Source organism: Centroberyx affinis, unplaced genomic scaffold (genome assembly GCF_046629955.1).
Source record: "Centroberyx affinis isolate AG114_WGS23_722 - 3 ecotype Tasmania unplaced genomic scaffold, CSIRO-AGI_Caff_v1 ptg001550l_1, whole genome shotgun sequence".
NCBI classification, from domain to species: domain Eukaryota; kingdom Metazoa; phylum Chordata; class Actinopteri; order Beryciformes; family Berycidae; genus Centroberyx; species Centroberyx affinis.
In genome coordinates, this window is record NW_027280005.1 from 41,098 (window position 1) to 61,581 (window position 20,484).

Genomic DNA, 20,484 nt, shown 5'->3' on the forward strand with positions numbered 1-20,484 from the left:
TGTCCCTGATACCCAAACAGTTGTAGGTGTCAATCAAAAATATGAGAATTGAGAATTCATTGCATTGCAAATTGCAATTGTATGTGTATAGTTTTCATGGTGCCTTTTTCACATAAATCTGCTAATTCTGCAATAAACACTGTTCCAGAAACACTCTTCTTACTGTTGACAGTCTATACTCTGTTTGACCCAGCAAAACTGTGCAGGCATGAGATAACATAGTTCCCACTGTTCATGGAATTCCTGGAATATTATGTGATTTTGTGGTGTATTTCTGACTGGGAAAGTCAGGGAATTTGATGAATTCTCTGGGGAAGTCAAGGAATATTAGGGGATTTTACAAAAGGGTCACTTTACAGGAATATAGCAGAATGTAGTTTTCAACTTGTTTCACACATTCATTGCATTAGATGAGCTCAATTGTGGAAGCCTGCGGAAGAGGAATAGAAATGAAAAAATGTAGTTCTTATTTAGAGATTAAACACAGAATTTGACTTCAGAGAATCATTCTCAGAATTCTGTCTTTATTCTCAGAGTCTCAGAATTCTCACTTAATTCTCAGAATTCAGAGATTAATCTCAACTCAAATACATTCTAATCCTCTTCTGTAGAAATCAGCCTGAAACATTAACACACAAGAAAGGAAGAACATTTTTAAGTTATGGAAGTGCTGTAACTTAGTTATGGAAAGTCATGGAAATGTCATGGAATTTTCCATCAGAACGACAGAGGTAACCCTGATTTAAGAGACTCTTTGGAGCGTTACATAGCCTGTATATAGAATTGTTCAAAAGAGAATTGATATTGCAACATTTTATTTGTTTTTCCAACACGCACACACACATACATTAAAACTCTGTGATGACGATCCAAGGTAAAGATCATCCCTCTAATTTTAAGTGACACAATGCACAAGAATGGCACCAATGACGTACAAGTTTCGACTGGACACACACTGAGCAAGAGAAAGAATTGTAAAAGAGTGTACAGTGCCTAGCTATTGGAAATGTCTGTAGATTTTCTGTCCGTTTCGACAGCCGTACCAAAGTGCGTTTTCGCCGGCCACAGCCAGGGTTTTTCCGTGTCCACACAGTGGCTTCCAGCACCCAAGAAGAACATTGAAGATGCTTTCTAAAAAGCTGGGCGGTCTTTCCAAAACATCCAGCCGTTCATGTCGACACTGAAGCCCCCCCCTCCAAAAAAAAAAAAAACGAACCATCGTCGTAATGACAGAACTTAGTTTCTGGCTCAGGTAATGATGATTCACATACACAACAATTAAAAAAAAAATCAAACCTATAAAGCAACAAAGTCATTTCCACAAGAATTACTTTGTAATAACATGTCGAAACATAATAGTTAAACAGTAGTAGTATGTACAGTACATTTGATATCTAAGAGTGAAATGTAACCTATTTCAGAATGAGTGGCGACCACCCCGAGGTGTCAAACCTCTAATCTCTGCCTGGTCCTCCGATCCAGAAACAGGCGAGGACTTCAGACTGTGAAGAATCAGTATGATCAAAGGCCAGTATGAGAAATCGAAGTTGGCGTACTGCAAATATCCCATTTTACAAGTAAACATTGAATTGTCCAACGGCCTGATAGGCTCTGGCTTACCTCAGTTCTTGTGCACGTTAATTGATTTCTCCCAGTTTTTACAACCTGGATACAAGGTAAGGCCAAAATAACACGAACACCAGCATTAAAGAGGAACTAAACCCCAAACCCAAATCTATGTAAAGCCTGACATCTAGTGGTGAAAATCATGCTACTGAAATTGCCATCTGCTATTGGCTGATCTTTGGTGCCAGGCAATGCCACCTTCTATAGAGTACAACAGGTGGTGACATCACCTGGCACCAAAGCTCAGCCAATAGCAGATGGCAATTTCAGTAGCATGATTTTTACCATTCATCATTTATGTGTTAGCAGTGATGAGCTTTAAAGGTCCCATATTATATTTTTTTTTATGATTTTGTTTTTTAATATACTATGGTTCAGGATGAGAATACTGTTTTTCGTGATGTTTTGCAAATAAATGCAGTTTAGTTAAAACTTCAATTGAATTAGTTCAATTGAATGAATTTCAAGATGATGTCCTCACAATACTGGACCCTGATTGGCCGACAGCAATCCTCTAATTCAAATGAGGTAAACCTGCTGAGTGGAGGCTTTCCAGTTCAAATGTGGCAAACCGATTCGACGGATTTCAGTAATTCTTTAGTGAGGGGAGCCAATCAGGACCGAGTCCAGTTGTGATGCATTTCCTGGAGTTCAACTGTAAAAAATGACAGATTTTTGAAAATGCAATAACTTTCAATTGAAGCACTCAAACAAAATCAAATTTTAAAAATGTCTTCATTAAACATCTTTGATCAGATATGTATATAAATAGGAAAATTTGAATTCCTGCAATATGGGACCTTTAACCTAGCTGTTGAGAAGAGAATGGACTGAAACCTTCCCAGAAAAGTGATTACTCTTCATTAGCGAGCCAAAGCTTATGCTGGTTCATTATTTTGACAACCTGAATAGACTGTAAAAACTTGGTAAAAATCAAGCCGACCATTCTCATCTGTAAGCACACATTCTCTACAGTCCTCAAGGGTGGGAAATGTGGATTTTCTTCATTGCCCTTCAAGTCAAATGCTCTAGTAGAAGGATGATAAATGAAAATGACCGCAAAAGATGAGATCCTGAAAACTAGTGGACACCGATGCTCGAGAAAATGGCTTGAGAACAATTTCTGTACAGTAATCATGTATTCAAGAGACAGAGATATGCTTAGTAGATATGTTTCTGTCATTTCCCAACCTTCGGAGACGGAAGGGAACCCAGATATTAGGTCTCCACGCAACTTCTTCATGGTACCGGCAGTTCCGCTCTCTTAGTAATAGAACTAGTCGCTATCTTTAGACGAGCTACGATGGCTCACTTTACTCTAAGTGCCAGATATGATCGATTTCTAACATGCACTGTTCATTTCGAAACACGATTGTTGCAACCAATGAAATGTAACGTACCCTGGTAAACTGGAGGTTGGGACGATGACGTAAAAAAACCCCCGTCGTTTTAGGATATCCTACCTCTTCGGATTCAGACGCGCGTCCTTCTTTAGGAAGAGCCCACAGTGCACGGGACGGAACGAATATCTAGCAACACCGCTGTACAGTAGTTTTCCACAATCAGAAGCAGCAGCCACAGGGAGACGACAGCAGAACCCCCCCCCCCCCCAACCCCACCCCACTCCCTTCTTCTTCTCTCAGCAGGTCAGGCAGCTCCAAGGCCTCAGTGCAAATACAAACTACATCGCTACAACCACAGTCTCTAGCGTCTAAACTGGCCTCCGATTCTACCGCGCCTTTTTTCGTATGGGAGTTGGCAGCTTGAGGCGACAATGTCTGAAAGAAAGGCATTTCCCTTGAACCCGTTCCGTGCCCTTTTTTTTTTTTTACGTCTTGTGCAGACCCAGCAAACATTTGGACGTTGAATCGACGTCGATGCCGACGGCCCCCCCCGCGCTGAAACGAAAAGTCGAGACGACGTCCGCTTTCGTCCGTAGCTGCTACCTGCGTCGTTTGCCGAAATCGGGACCTAAATATCGTTCGGATATCGGTTCGAGACACTTTCCAAAAGCTGTTAAAATGCTCAATTTTTACTTTGCCGTAATATCGTACTGTAAAAATGCTTGTGCTCGTTTGGGTGGACGTTGGACTTCGCCGTCCGTCAAATGCTTGCTGGGTTCCTTCAGTCTATATCCTCAATCCGCAACGCCTGTGCAGCACTCCTGGCTACGAATTGCGTGTTCGAGCCTTGGAGCAGTCGCTACAGTAGTAAATCATCAACATGTTAGTCCCATGGAAAAGTATGGGTGGCAGTGTAACGTTGCTATTGACAGCCGTGGGTCGAGTCGGGCCCGTTCTGAACCCGACTCCTCGCTTTCCTTCGCTTAAAAGCCAGGAATGCTGGACAGTGCGGAAGATGTGAACACTACGAACTACCCAGTGAACGCTACAGTCGTGTCAGAGAGGGCGGCCGACGACGCGGAACGAACTGTGAACCTGATCGGCTACTCCCGAGCACGCGAAATGTCACTTTCTAAACGGTGAGCCACAGTAGCTGGGGTGTAAGCGGAGGAAGAGGCCAGTGTGCTTGCTGGTTTTTCAGCTAATCCTGAGATAAAAAAAAACCATAATTTAACGAGAACTGCTGACCGACTGACTCAGTTCCGCCCAATTTGTCGCCTCACGTTGTCTGAATGAGGACGGATCCACATTGGGTCCCTTTTTATAGACATCCATTCGCTCGGTAGGGCTCGTACGCTCCAACTCCAACCCCGTGTACTCTTCACATGAGAAAGTCCAGTTCAGAGGGCAGGATTGTGGTTGAATATGTGGTCGGTCAGTGAAGGCTCCTTAAGGCAAAATTCCATCCCATGCTTAAGACCAATTCAAACAAAAACTTGATTTCTTTTTTTTTTTCTTTTTCTTGTGTCGTCAGATATTTTGCTGTTTTTTGGTACTGATGATGAAGCGGATCTCTTTGCAGAGAATGGATGCCTGAAGCACAGGAGGTTGGGTGTGTTCACAGCCTGCAAGACAGGAAAAAGGGACATTCATTCATTCTTTCAATGTAGCTATGAACAATTCATCCTTACCAGCCTTGCCTATAAATAAACACCAGTGGTGGAAAGTAACTAAGTACATTTCCTCAAGTACTGTACTTAAGTACAATTTTGAGTTACTTGTACTTTACTTGAGTATTTCCATTTGATGCTACTCTATACTTCCACTCCACTACTTTTCAGATGGAGATTTGACACAATGGATAATATAACAAGCTTTTAAAATACAACACATTGTTAAAGATGAAACCAGTGGTTTCCAACCTTTTTGGCTTTTGACGTCTTACAAAAAGCAGTGTGTAGTTGGGTCACATTTCAGATGTCTGTGAGTTGTTAACAGCTCCACCAAATAGTGATTTTTCCCTCTAAACCTCACATGGTTTCATTTCAATAAATGTTCAAATGATCCAATATTTCAGCAAAAATCAAAGATTAGAGAAAAAGTCCCAAAACTGAAAACAGATTTGTGTATCAGAACTTTGTTTTTTCTTCTTTCCTCTCCCATTAATCATCTCACAACCCCTCGGATTTATCCGGTGACCCTTTGGAGGGGCCTGACCCCTAGGTTGGGAATCACTGGACTAAACTAGCTAACTGTATATAAAGTAGTTCAAACTAGCTCCACCTCCAGCAGCTACAACAGTAACATGCTGCTTACACACTGATGCTTCAGTATTAATAATCTAATGATGTCATATATAATAAAATATCAGTCAGAGGGACCAAACCACTACTTTACTACCATTACTACCATTACTTTAATACTTTAACTACATTTTGCTGCTAATACTTATGTGCTTTTACTTAAGTAGGATTTTTCATGCAGGACTTTTACTTGTAATGGAGTATTTTTACATTGCTGTATTGGACTTTTACTTAAGTAAAGGATCAGAGTACTTCTTCCACCACTGATAAACACACACTGAGCTCTAGGGTTTTTCTTACGTCTGGATGACTCTGCCATCATTATGTCTTGCTGGCGTTCTCGTAGATGACGTCACTGGTGATGGACTGCTGCTTCTTCTTCTTCCACATTAGCAGGACACACTGGTGGATGAACACATACTGTTCCTAGAAGAAGAGAGCACAAGAGAAGGTTAAAGTGAATTGGTGGATGTTTTTGGTCAATTATTTCTTCACTTAAAGCTACTAACGCCAGAATAATTTCATTAGTCTGGGTTTAATGGAGAGTTTTAGTGTATCATGATGGCCTAAATGCGGTTTCAGAGGCTTTTCCACTTACTTCCTACTGTCCACATTGGCACCATTGTATGTATGTGGCATAGATCAGATTTGTGTGTTCAGGCAGAGACACGTTGAAATGTCTCATATGCACTAAATGTCTGTTGGTACATCATTCTTAAAACTTGGATTTCATTTTCAACTCAATAGTAAGATCATTTAATTCATGGCCAAGGTATGCTTGATTAAAAAATAACAGATTAAGTGGATTAAGCTTTGCATCCATTTTTTATTTCAAAATTTTGAGTTAGACATTGAGTTTCAGTTCCTTGCTTTGATTTTTTTTTTTCCAGTTTTTAAGGTACAGAATGTAATTTTCTCAGAAGATGCCAATGTTATGATCAATGTTGTTTTGAAATGCTATTTTATCAATTGACTTTGAAAAGTGAATCTCTTGTATGGTTGAAGCCTTTAACAGTTGCATTAGATCACATAGAAAGAAAAGCCTGTGTGGCCTGGTGAATACTGTTGTTACACTGGGATGATTACATGCTACTTTCATTTCCATTTGGTCACACCATTGTGAAAGTGGCACAATTACTCATCAGGAAATGGGGTGGTGTGGGCATGAGGATTTTCAGTTTCATGTGTTCAGTCTCAGAGGCACTTGTAATTCATCAAGAGCTGCATGGACTGCTTTATTAATCAGATGTACGCACAATTTGAGAAACTGTTTTAATATGTGCACTTTTATGTAATCTGACATATGGCTGGAAATTGTAAGTCTAGATATCTCAGACTTTCTGAACTTGTGCTGCTAATATTGGTCATTACTTAAAATACATCCTCATTTTACTCATTGAAAGAGCTTCCAGACACTGGGTGTTCAGAACACAAATGGAAAAGCTTTCATGAACTGGCTACAGGTTGAATCTGTAGCGGTCGGGGATAGAGAGTTGCGGACATTTATTATATGAAAATGTTAGAGTATTAGTTAAAGCTTTACCTCGGTTTGGACCATAGACAGGCGATGCGAGCGCATTTCAGACACCATGCCCAGGATGTCAGCAAACTCATGCTCTCTGATGTGCTGCATCAGACGGTCCAGAGCAATAAACGTCCCTGTCCTCCCGACTCCAGCACTGAGGAACACCAGGAACACCGTCAGCAGGAGGTAATTTTTTATTTTATTTATAGCTTTTATTTTACAAGGACGTCCCATTGAGATTCGGAGACCTGGCCAAGAAGCATGGACAACTGACACAAGTACCATGACTGTAAGTACTCTAGATCTGGACAGTTCTCATAATGGGGGGATGAAGCATTCCAATATTAATAATGACTATACAAGAAGACATTACATCATTCCTACATTATTGATTTCTTATGGTTGTAATTAGTACATAAAACATGGCCCTCACCATTACCATTAATCTATGCTCCTCTCAGACTTGACGTTCAGGATATGAGCCATCTTCCTGCTCGTATACCTCTGACCACTTTGTCAATACTGAGAAGCTGGCCACACCATTACTGTGCTCATCTGCTTGGGTCTATGACTCAATGTAGTCTATGCTGCTACAGTAAATTACTGCAGACAGTGCTGTAATAGAGGCTTTGGGTCTCAAATCTAGCAACCACTGAGGTCCACTGGAGAATTAGCAATGTGCAAATAAATGCTAAATAACAAGTGAGCTAGAAAAAGAGATGCCTAAAGAAGATTGTGTGGGTACAGGTCAATTCAGTAATATTAAAATGAATAGTCTGATAAGGTGGATTTGTTTCCAAATGTAGTTTACTGTGACACAGCAAACATGTCTTTAGCTCTAGTCTCTACTCCAAAACACTCTGAGTTGTAGCTTGAGAAGAGTCAACTCAGTTAACCTGAACAAACAGTTGGTTTTGGGCTTTGTTATTTAGCTAACTAGCTACCAGGCTAAGCATCTACTATACATTAGCTAGTGCGCAAATCAGTTGCGTTTACAGTGATAGACAGTGATAGGCTAGCTAACAAACACAAAAATCAATCTAATATAGATTCATAGTGGCAAAATGTTCAATTCCCAAAACAGCACATAAATGTGTATTTGATTCTTTTGAGGTAGCCAAATACATTATGAACTGAGGATCTCCAATATGGCCGCCAGGGTGCATTAGGTCACCTGAAAGCCCTCTACAGATTCATAAAGAGCCATCCACACTCTCGGCAACATTTAGTGTAAATTCAAGGTCAGTGTGCTGTGAATACTGTAAATGTTTGTCAGTTTATACATCCCTGGCCTTCCCATAATGCTCTCCTATAGTATAATGTGGGTGGGAGAGCCCTCCTCACCTGCAGTGGACTATGATGGGGTCTTTGGTCCTGTTGGCCTGCTGGCGGACAATGTGGACGAACTGCAAGATGCTTTCGATGGCGTTGACTGTGGGAACGCCATGGTCCGGCCAGGAGGTGTAGTTGAGATGCAGGACATCTTGAGTCTCATCGGCCTGCAGGGGGCGACAACACAGGGATGAATGTGGATTAACAACAGTCTGCAGGGCTCAACACCTCTCTGTACTGAATGGTAGCCTGCACTGTGCCACTCACATATCCCAGTCTGAAGCTCCTGATGGTCCATTCTGGTGACTCTGTCTCTGAAAGCATCTCCACACTGATCTCTCCATACATCACAGGCTCGTCCGTAAAGGGCCAGTAGTGATCACATTTCACCTGCAAACAAATGATACAGTGCATAAACTATTACACATCATTGTAGGACCATGGCCTGCAATATCCTTAGCCATATAAATTAGCAAGCAGTTGGATACATTATTCAAAATGCAGTAGCACATGTTTTAACTAAGACGATGACAACTGACCATATCACATCAGTTCTAAAATCTCTACTGGCCTCTGATTAGCTCGAGAATCTATTTTATATGCTTCCATATAAACCAAATAGATGTCTTAAATCAGTGATTCTCAACCTTTTTCATATCAAGGACCCCTAATGTAGTCCACATTAGAGCCACAGACCCCCATTTGATGAGTTTTGTCTCTAAAACCCAAATCTGAGAATATTTTTTATTGTCAGATATGATTTTGTCCAGAATTCCATGACTATCTGTATTGTAGGTAGAGAGATAACAGAGAAACTATGATCAAAACAGTCATTCTTCTACATTCTCTATGGTGTTAACTTCTTGTAAATGAAATAATGGTGAAGTTTAACAATTCATCAATTTGCTGGGAACCCCCTCAAGGACCCCACGTTGAGAACCACTGTCTTAAATCATCTGGCACTGGCCTTTCAACCATCCCTAAATCAAGATACTATATTTTTATCCACTTTACTTGTATACACTTAATATACAAATATACTTTTCTATGCTTTTTAAACGTTACCTCTCCTGCTCTTATGTACCTTTATGGTGTTGGTTATCTTGACGCTTAAGGCTTTCTCTTTCATGACCCTGAACTGTTTTTAGACTATTATTATACAATGCAACTATTATGCAAACAGCGAACTAGCTTCATGAATTTAAAGATTATTTTTTGACACACGGCGAAGAATGACAGGAAATAGAGGGCAGAGAGGGGATGACATGCAACAAAGGCCATGAGCTGTATTTGAGACTGTGACATTGTGAGTAAACGGTACACCCCCCTGGTTTCCTCTCGGGATGAATGGAGAGTTAATGGACTCACCCTTCGCCGTTCGTTGCATTGTGTGAGCATGACAATGATGGGGGATTGCTGCTGCAGGACCATCTTCCAGAAGTCGTTGCGGGTCTCAGGTAGGGGGCCCTGGGTGGCGATGTACTCTTTAGGAGACTTGTATCCCTAAGAAGGTAAGAGACAGAATGGACATTGTCAATCTTTCCTTCCTTCCTTCCTGTCTACCTTGGCGGTCGCCCAAATGACTACAGTGATGATACAAACTCTTTCATTGAATAGTTCACAGTTATGGTTCTCAGGCTGGCTTGTAACTAACTCTAACATGGGCCACTCACTGGTATGTAGTTGGCATTGATGTAGTCCGACCCTTCATCGTTGTGCATAGAGATCAGCTTCACACGGCTGAAGTCATCTAGAGGAAAGATTTAAAGTTCTCATTAGTCGTGATTTTGAACACACTCTATGATCACCTTCATTTGGCGTGCTAGTTACAGGCAACAGAGGGTTTATTTCTTTACTGGATGCTCTCAAATTGTGTCTCCCCAGCCCCACAAAGCATCATCGAGCCACTCACAGGGAAGGATGTTGGTGTAGCGGTTCTTCGGCCGGTTGACCGGCAGGTCTGCTGCGTCGTGGGAGAGATCCAGGCCAACGCTCTTCAGTTCCTGGAAAACATGCAATTTGGTAGGGACTTAATGCAGGGTTCCAACTGGTCATAGAATTCCTAGAATATCATAGAATTTGAGGAGGTTGTATTCCAGACAGGTAAATTCTCTGGGGAATCCGTCAGGGAATTTTACAAATGAGTCACTTTACAGGAATATAGCAAAATGTATTTTAAAACTTGTTTCACGCATTCATTGGATTAGATGGTTTTCAGCCCAACTGGAGTGGAAACCAGACTGAACAAACCACGAACAAAGAACATTTTTAGGTCATGGAAGTGCTCCCGACTTAAAAGTCATGGAATTTTCCAGCAGGGCCACAGTGGAGCCCTGGTAAAGGTAATACGCATGCTTTAAAATGCTTTAAAGAGTAATCATTTTCATGAGGGCATCTGGCCATTTTATGGAAGGCGACCCCAGCTGCTGGTGGAAATGAGTGCAACCGTGCGTAGCGGGACGATTTCACTTTCGCATTCCCTACCTCAAACTGCAGGGAGAACTTGTAGGCAGAGTCTTTGCTCATGTCTTTGAGGTAAGTGTCAAAGTCATCCAGCTGGACAGGGCTGCAACAATAATCCAAATGTGTCAGAGAAAAAAGTACAAAGATATTCAAGAGTTCTTCATCATTACTTCATAAATCTCAGTATGACATCCCATCTTTACCCTTGACAAGGTAACATTTTGTTTTTATCTAGACAGTGGACAAAATGTTTTAAGCAAATAAACTCATGACGTCATTCACAGTCTATGGCATCCATGACTAGTCTAATGTAATCTATTGAGAAAACAAAAGAGCATTCACCTATACCATAAATGCTACAGTCTGTATAATTTATCTCTTAACCTTGTTGATTTGTTGAATCTCATTGGTTGCGTTAAACCTCAGTGTGGAGTCAAACCAGTTATTCGGAGCGCAAGTCAGCTAACTGGCAAACTTGAATGGCAAAGAAGGAATGCTGGTCAAAATATAACAAAACAACATAAACGGTAATGACTTCTTTTTGTCATACATTCATGACCATGGCATTCATGATGATTCATGATGGAAGGTCAGCAGTTAGCTAACTAGCTTACCTAGATGGTTTGAACTTGGAAGTTTGAACTTGGAAGGTCAGCTAGGCTAAGTAGCTAATATAGCTGGATAACTTCATATAGCCTGATTGCATTTTTTTCACTTAGTAGCCTAGGATTCATAATATTAGCCAATACGTCCTCTCTTACCCTTTGCCTTTTTCACTGGGCTTCAGTCTTAAAGGGATGGTCAAGTTTTGAGCATTCCTAACATCCAATTCCTGTACTGTAACTGTAATAAAAACATTCAATAACTGTAATAAAATAAAATAATAAAAGCTTGTGGGTGTGGCCTAAATTGACGGACAAGCCTATGACATGTCGGTTAAAGCGGTGGTAGGCAACTTTGGAGAAATGAGCAAGAGTAGTTCTTTGGCCCCGCCGGCTGAGGTTTAACTCAACCAATGAGATCGTTTCTGCCTCCAGAGAAAGCTCTGCCTCCGATAGATGTTTGGAGAAGTGAAATTCCAATCTGCTCATTATTACCAATATCCGTGTGGATTAAACATTGTTTGTTCACAGTAAGCAACCCTGTTTGGAGTTGTTATGATGAGAAAAGCTCTCATTAAAGAGGGTTCAAATTCAGTTTCATCCAGGATTAAAGATAAAAGGCTGGTAGTCAAAGTCAGTGCATTTTCAATTGTAACTGGTGCTGGTGTGATGACGTGCTCCCATCTTAATCTGTTGGATTAGCAGGACTCAAATGCTCCCTGCTTTGGGCTTCATTACTAGCTGAAGGCTGTTATTAGCGGAAGGGTAGCTAGATATGTTACATGCAGCTTTTTAAGCACAGACACACATATATACACACACGATCTTGAAGTGTACACAAGCTGAAAAACAAATGCTTTGGCTTAGTTGTGTTACCTTGTTAGCTTCCGTTTCTTTAGAGCTGTCTTGCTCCTACAAAATACAGAGATGCAAAGTACTCATGATGTCTGCATGTGTCTGGCACAACTCCACTCTCCATTCAGTAACTACAGTAGTACATTATATACTACACATCATCATACTTAGTTTGCTTAGCTATTGACCCATCTAGCATCGCATATATACTGTAAACAGTAGAGTTTGACCGATATGGGTTTTTGAAGGCCGATACTGATATATTTACACTACCAAAAATAAGTATTTAGTGTTTCGCCCACAATTAGGGCAGAAAAGCTTCTGAAACAGCATTTAGACCATCATGGGACACTAAAACTCTCCACTGAAACCCAGACTGACCCCTCCTATTCAATGGAAGGGAAACTCCGGGATACATTACTGCCTTTAAAGATGAACCACATGACTGGCAGATATCTGATTTTTTATAAAAGACCAATATCGGTACACAATATTGGCAAGCTGATATATCGGTCTAACCCTAGTAAACAGTATTTTAGAATAAATAACCCCATCACAACAGAATAGGAATATCATGCTTAGTGATTTGTTGCAGTCATCTCCACAAACTATATTATCTGCACTGTGCAGACAGTCACATATCAAACACACAGGCCTATCACACTTACAGTACTGTATCTTTCACTCGTCCATGCTTCTGTATTTGCATTCTGGAGTCAAATCTGGTCCTTCAACCAGCAACATGCACTATAGCACCTGCAGCCTACTAGACTTTACAGTGTAGAACTATGCTACAAGCAACCCACTACATACTGGCACTCTATTCCTAAAGTGAATTCTACAAAAAGAAAACAAGAAAGATGGTTTATCGCATGCAGACACCATACAGAGAGCAAAGCCATTGTTAGTACCATGCTACATACAATGTTAGTAGATACAGCCTCAGAATGACTTGGAGGAACTTAAGAGTTTGAACAGATCAGAGTTGTCCAACCACAGACACAGCATTGCAAGACAATGTTCCACATGTCAGAAAAATGATCTGCTACGGGTTACTTCCCATTTTCCCCATGAATGGCACTGGACTTACTTTTTGCTTTTTATTCCTTTTTTTGTTTTAATTTCACAATGCTACTGTCAGTGTTAGGGAAAGCATTTTGGATCCAGAGGTGATCTGGCGGCCCCTTCGCTGAGGTTGTTTTCATGTAAAGGGATAGCCTGTCTAGTAAAACAATGTCTAGAATCAATACTGTAGTGCTGTGGCTTTGCTAAGACATGCCCCGAAATGCAGTGGTGTTTTGGCCAACAGTGCTTACTTACCAAGGATTAATATAAAAAGCCAAAAGATAGTCAGTCCAAAGGCAGGATGGCAGTAGGGTAAGGAAGGCAAAGAGGCTTCTTCGCCTGAAGGGGGTTCAAAAAAAACAAAAAAAAACAAAAAAAATAACAAAACACCAGGAGGCGATAGGTTGGGACAAAACATGGTGCTCCATTAGTAAAGTGGCACAGAGCGATCGAGAGGTACACAATTAGTGCTCAACACAGAGTTAATGCATCATGCAGCCTTGTAGAAAGTGTACCCTGTTGTTTCACTGGTGGCTTGAGGACAATAGGAGTCTGTTTGCCGCTGCAGAGTGGAGGTCAATGGCCACTCTGTCTGATTTAACGACCTCAAGCGTGCGTATAGATGGCAGCCTGCTGCTCTGACATCACTTGGTCCTCCCAGCCCTCGCCCCCCCCCCCCCCCCCCAGTAATGCATTGATAAGTATTGAAACAGTTGACATTTTGCACTGCGGGACGGGGTAGTGACGTCAAACCAAGTGACTGCCACCTTCATGAGCCTGATCCAGTGGTAGATTTGCAACAGAATCGCCCCATTGATCTCACTTTCCCCCCTTTGCAATTTACTTCTTCTCTCCAATTACTCAGAATCAAGCTTTACTTGCCGCATCGCGCTGCTGGAACAGATCTAACACCAAGGTATGCTAACCATGCACAACGTATAAGCTTTGCAGAAATTAGATCCACATGAACACAACATTACCAATGCTGTCACATTAAGAAGAAGACACTTTGATGGGTATGTGCATTTAGTGATGGAAGGTATGGTGAAAATTCAATAGAATTGCAGATGGAAGCCAAGGTCTGCCTTAACTGACCGTCTTTCAGCTGTTATATTAATCGAGATAGTCCTTAGAAAAGGAGTAATGCTGTATGTATCAGCCAGATTGTTGTTTACCAATGCTGCTATATGGGTGAGTGCCCATTTTGGAGGTTTTTGCCTATTCCATGAAAAAATATCAGGTATAAATTAAAAACATTATCATTTCCTGTATGGTAGAATGGCACAGTTTACTCCAAACTCTACATTTTGTCCGATTAATCTAAAGATTAAGGGATGTGCTGCACTTTCGTCATCAACAAACACCATTTTAGCCGGGCAAAACAAAGAAGGCAGGGGGTCTGGGCCTCATACGGTTTGGTGAGCTCATCATCATTGCCTGGCGCTATGTAAAGCGCTGCGGCAGAGCTAAAATCAGTCGGTAAGCAAAGCGCTACATGGTCAAATCCCTAATCTGGCTCTCCAATCCCCCCATGCCCTCTAATCTCCATCTGATTTGGACTTTCTAGGGTCTCGAGTGACAGGCTTTGCCATCCAAACTGAGGAATCTGCATGTGTGATTACTGAGGCTAACATAAGTCAAAACAGCAAGGCATAAATCTCCTAAAAAAAAAAACCCATACATGTCCACTTAGGTCTCATGACTGCAAAGTGGAGTCTGTCCTTTCATCTTTTTTAGGATCAAATTAGATTTTAAACACTTGAGATTATGTGGTTCACGTTGAAAATTAATGGCTGTGCATTTAATCCCAATTTGAAGATGAAGAAAATAGAGGAAGGTCCTACCAGTTGTAGGGAAGCTTGCCATCTCTCTCAAATGAAGCAAAATTGACAAAGGTCTCCGCCCCGCACTCCCTGAAATAGAAAACATCAGTAGGCAACATTAGGTGTCAAACAAACGGATCACACAAAGCACATGTCGGAAAAAGTGGTGTGAACCGTACAGTACATTTTAGAGAAGTCAGCATTATTTGATGACAAATCAGTAAATAAAGGAAGTGAGAGGTGCTGCGGGGTGAAAGTAACAAGTTAGAGATTAAAACTGCGTATGGTCAAACAAGTTGATTATCATAAAGATAAATTCAAATTTCATCTCCTCTCATTCACCACTGACAACTTACTATTATGTGCATGCTAACTGTTAATTAAAAGCCCCGTTCATTAATTATGTCCATCCTTTTGTTTCCACAGCATAAAGACATGGAGGCCTGTCTGGGCCTCAGGGTGCATTCTAGTTCATACTAACACCCTAATACAGTGATTCTCAACCTTTTTCATATCAGGGACCCCTAATTTAGTCCACATTAGGGCCACAGAACCCCAATTGATGAAATTTTGTCTCTTGGACCCAAATCTGAGAATATTTCTATTGTCAGACAGAATTTTGTCCAGAATTCCGTGACTATCTGTATTGTAGGTAGAGAGATAACAGTGAAACTATGATCAAAACAGTCTTTTCTTCTACATTCTCTAATCACGTTAACTCCTTGTAAATGAAATCATGCTGAAGTTTAACAATTCATCAATTTGCTGGGGACCCCCTGGAAGCCCCTCAAGGACCCCTGGTAGTCTCCGGACCCCACGTTGAGAACCACTCCTCTAATATAAACCCCATTGGGTATAAAAAATTAAGACCATTGTATGAGCCCACAAAGTGAGTTTCTCATGCTATTCAATATTGCCAATATTGTCTGTGGGTCCAAGTACTGGTAGGTCCAAAATCACCAAACTTATATCAGCCAAGTTGGGGTTCAGGTGCAGAAATACCCCTCATACCCTCCAAAAGTCCAATCTCATATCATGCAGAGGTTAGAAGCTGAAAACTCAGTCAGAAAATTTTAATTTGTTTTCATTTATAAATACAGAGGGTGGACAAAATACCAGAAACACCACATGAAAAAGGACTTTAACTATGAAGTAAATCACAATTAGATAATCGGTTGTTGACTGAATTCTGTGGTCATTTTTGAGTCTGTTGTTTTTCGTGGTGTTTAACAACTATTCTGTTACAGTAAGTGTCCGTCTGTCTCTGTTGGCGAGTTTCCACTTGCCACCACTGTTCCTCTTTGCCAGTTCAGTTTCTCAGTTTGGCATATGCTGCCACGATTTCCCAGACTGTTCCACTTGCCAAATTAAATTTGCAGTATTTGTGGCCGATACTCCTGCATTTCAGGCACATACTATCTGTCCTCTTTGGATCTCTGTTAGCTGCTTCATGTTGCTTTGAAAAACACAAATATAAAAGTGATTGTCCAAACCACTTTTTAAGCTGACACATACTTGCGTTCAACAAGTCCCTTTTTCATATAGTTTTTTTCCATGCTGTATATTTTCACCACCTTTTTCCTTACAAAAAAATGTAATGGGAGTTTTAATGTCTGTAAGAAGTTAGATCAAATTTCCTTTTGAGTATCCAAAGTCTACAAAACTCTGAAGACGACAGCTTCCTCTGCTGTCATGTGAAAAGGTCCAATTTTGGTATTTTCATGTTTTCACTTGAGATGAAGGATTACATGTTGCTCTGTGGGTTGAGACAATTCTATGACCCTTGATTTTATGAAACACTTTCAAAACCCTATTGGATAAACGTAAAAAATGCATGGTCGTTAAGCTAAAAACACGTCTGTTTTTCTTAGTTCCTGAAAAGTTGACATTTTGGAGACACAAGGTTTTCGGTGGGGATAAATGATGAAAATAGTATCTGTTCTCTTTATCAACTCATTTTGGCATTTACCAAATTACATGAGAGCTTATGGTTTATTGTTGCTGAGTTATCTACCTGGTCATCTGCAGATGCTTCTTGCGGAGAACCAGCAGGAAAAGCACCAGCAGACTGATGAGCAGGACACTGAGGACAGCCAGAGCTGAGATGGCTGCCACGCTGGGGTTCATTTCTTTAGCTGCAATCACACACACACATACACACACACACACACACACAGTCATCAAGACTAACCGCATTACTAGCCTTACTAGCTGTGCTAAATGACTAATTCTTCTAATTTTACAGTCAGCAGTAAGCAGAGACGGTATGTCTGCATCTACATTCCACACATACAACCAACCTGAAACACTGGTGCTTTGGGTTCACTGGTATCTATTCCCCATTTCTCCTGTCTGTCTATTTTTACTAAGGCAAGGAACCACAGTTAAAAACTACTGTAGTGTCATAAAATATACAAAACAATCAAAAACAACTACAAATTGTTTATCTATACATTTTTATACTATCTGACCGCTAGTTTTGACCTGCTGCTTCTCAACAAAAATAGCTGGTAATTTACAGAGGCTTTTTTCTATTGCTTGTCATTTTTATTTAAGATTGCAGATCAGACACGTAGCATTTTATAAATAATTCATCAAAAATCCCTCTGCAAATTACCCACTATTTAATTATTCATCAGCATGAAACAGGAAAACGTACTCTTTATGCACTGAGAAAAAGAAAATCTAACTGATATGCAAATGTGCGCATTTTGATGAAATAAACTACTTTGAATATGTTAATGACAAAACAAATAAAAATCAGAATGCAAAGTGTATTTCCGTCCATATTCAACATGCAAAATTTCATTCTGATAACAATGGAAGGATTTCTTTTTCACCCTTTGGTGCCTCGGCTTAAGGTGCTATGTGTAGCATTTTGCAAAATAAAGACCACATTTCCCATAAAGCCCTGTTGCTTCCAGTCATAAAGAGGGCGTTGCTGTATGGCCCTCTGCTCGATTTGTTTTGAAGAGCAAGAAGAAGGATAAGGCCTTGAAAACAGCCAATATGCATTCTGAGTATTACAAATTAAAAGCGCTTCCTGTTTTGTGCCGTAAAGCAGTTTTCCCGCCAAATCTGACCCAGTGGCTCACAATGTAAAATGCAGTGTAGAGGCCTCTAGAAGCTGCAAATCTTCTCGGAGATGGTCTCGTTTGTTTACGGTAATTCTACTAATATCTCAAAATGAATGTGGTAAAGATTCATTGAGCGCCTTTAAGGCAGGGAGAAGGATACTGGACAGCGCCACCTACCCACGGTAGTGATGGCGATGTACGCAGGCTTGCTGGGGGTGCTGTAGCTGTAGCTGGTGACGGTGCAGTTGTACGTGGAGGAGGGCATCAAACCCGACACCGTCACCACGTGAGAGCTGGCCGTCTGGGGCTCCCGGGCCTGCGGGAAACAGCCGGACACGTCAAAACCCAAACCCAAGAACTCTTCTTTCCCGCTACACTTTTCCCAACATCGTCTCCGAGTCCGCTGAGGTCAAATCCGAGTCTTAGCATGCTTTAAATACCCACGAAGGTGCTGACAAACACATGACAGGAGAGAGAGAGATCGGCTGTCACACTCTCGGTGGCCCCCGGAGGAACGGTCCTAGCCACCTCCGCGACATGTGTGAGTCATTCTCCTTCAGTTAATTACTCTGATGAAGTGCGGGAGGGTTTGAAAGCCCTCCTGGCACATTGGCAACCTGCTCCGGCAAATGTCAGCGAGCCAGCAGAGCAAAGCGCCCTATAGTGCAACCTTTTCCCCTCGGTCCGCCTCTGAAGTTGCTGTTTGGCGTTAATAGTCTATCACAAAGTGGAGCTCTCCTCGGCAGTTAGGCTCTCTGTTTACAACGTTACCGTCTGCACAGAGCTAGACGGAGTGAAAACAATAGCATGTGGGCTGGAAATTAGGATTGTACTTTATTACTCTGAGATCAACCTATCAGCCTGAGAATCCAAATAACAGTTATTAGATCTGATTATACTCTAAACAACACAACCTCATTAATCCCAAAGCCTGGTTTAGAATGAAACGATGAACATGTTAAAAGCAACGGTTCCACTCATTGTTACACATTGCACATATATTGATATTTGATCATTTTTCTATTTTTTCTAATTCTACACCTATTCATAATGTACAAAGCCCACACTGGCTTTCTGCTGGTGCTGGTGTCACTGCTGCTATTTTACACCCTGTTAAAGCTGGAATCCAGACTTTTTTTTTGCACATTTTCATTCACACATTTCTACTTAAAGGAATAGTTCACCCAAAAATGAAAATTCTCAGTTTACCCATGGGGATCAAGAAAGTTTCATCTAATCTAATCATCTGCTGGTATTATTCCCATTCACTGTCTTGCTCAAGTTTAGAAAGTCCAATGTAAGACTTTTGAGGACCTGGAACTGAATTTTAAGACCAATTTAAAAACCAAAATAAAGAAACAAAGCTGGCAAAACCAGCCTATGTCTGATCGAACATAGCTGTGAAGCTGTGAAACTTGGACTAATAACTAAGAAAAAGGACACCAGGGTATTATTTGTTGATTTGAGCCTGGCTGTGTTTAGTAGGGCAGATAGGATGCATAATGTACTACTAACCCTGTTCTGTATTAATATAAAGAGTGCACAAACCTTAGACTTCTAATAAGTGGATTCAAGACATTTTAACAATTTTTAATACCTTGAATTTAGATAATTTATTTAAAGGTTTTTCATGCATTTTAAGAAAGAAACCCTACTGTTAAATGGAGCTGGCTGATGAAAGCTAATGAAAATCTACTTAATCATTAATGTTTTCCTGTCACCCCCACACACAAACTACCAATTTAGTGCATGGCAGAAACTTACTCTACACAACATTAAGTAAACAGCCAGTGGCTCCACTGTTGTAATCACTTGGCCGGGCACAACATTTAAACCTGAGACCTTTTCACTGCAGTTTCCAGGAATATTTGCACTAAATTATGAAAGAGCAGTAATAGGGCTGTAAATGTGGTGGGCCATGTGTTAATAAAAGCTAGCTAATAAGATACACTTGGTTTCCCCTGTAGAGAACAGGAGACATAAAATCGTTCAGTGTGCCGCTCTGTGATTGTGTCTTTTAATTTAAAGTGATAATCTGCAAGATCCACTTTTTTTTTTTTTTTTTTTTACAATTTTGTCTCCATCTTTGGTGCAAAGTGCTCAAAGCTGTGGTGTTTCTGCACTGCTCTTCCCAGAGATCACCTGTCAATCAAACAGTGTGGGCGGAGCTTGGATTTTCTGTTGATGCAGTTTGAGTTTCTGTAGGTTTTTCTCTTTTCTTTGTCTGTTCAGCCTTGGTGGCTATCACTGCTCATGCTAATAACTACCCAGTTCTTCTTCTGTGTTTTCCAAACAAATTGGAAATGTAAAACGCATCACTTCCTGTGCACCAGAGTGGTTTTCCCAGGAATGACCTACCAGACTTTTTAGAAAATGAGAAAGCTTTCATGAGCTGGATATAGGTTGAATCACTATTGTGTTATATCAACTGGGGAGAGATTAGCAAAACAGACATATATATGAAAATGTT

The 20,484-nt window shown here is 40.8% G+C and overlaps 1 protein-coding gene across 1 annotated transcript in view; it reads right to left on the bottom strand.

The window, feature by feature from the left end:
- Nucleotides 1–5,593: 5,593 nt before the first annotated feature.
- The window catches only part of ptpro (protein tyrosine phosphatase receptor type O), a 31,867-nt gene continuing 16,976 nt past the window's right edge, over nt 5,594–20,484 (bottom strand). The window contains exons 14-26 of the mRNA XM_071527625.1: nt 18,192–18,330; nt 16,952–17,072; nt 14,959–15,027; nt 13,370–13,453; nt 12,071–12,106; nt 10,614–10,695; nt 10,042–10,132; nt 9,803–9,879; nt 9,498–9,632; nt 8,397–8,519; nt 8,142–8,296; nt 6,816–6,951; nt 5,594–5,698 (exon numbers count right to left, since the gene is read on the bottom strand). Coding sequence (XP_071383726.1) covers nt 5,594–5,698; nt 6,816–6,951; nt 8,142–8,296; nt 8,397–8,519; nt 9,498–9,632; nt 9,803–9,879; nt 10,042–10,132; nt 10,614–10,695; nt 12,071–12,106; nt 13,370–13,453; nt 14,959–15,027; nt 16,952–17,072; nt 18,192–18,330 — 1,353 coding nt within the window. The remainder of the gene's footprint in view (nt 5,699–6,815; nt 6,952–8,141; nt 8,297–8,396; nt 8,520–9,497; nt 9,633–9,802; nt 9,880–10,041; nt 10,133–10,613; nt 10,696–12,070; nt 12,107–13,369; nt 13,454–14,958; nt 15,028–16,951; nt 17,073–18,191; nt 18,331–20,484) is intronic.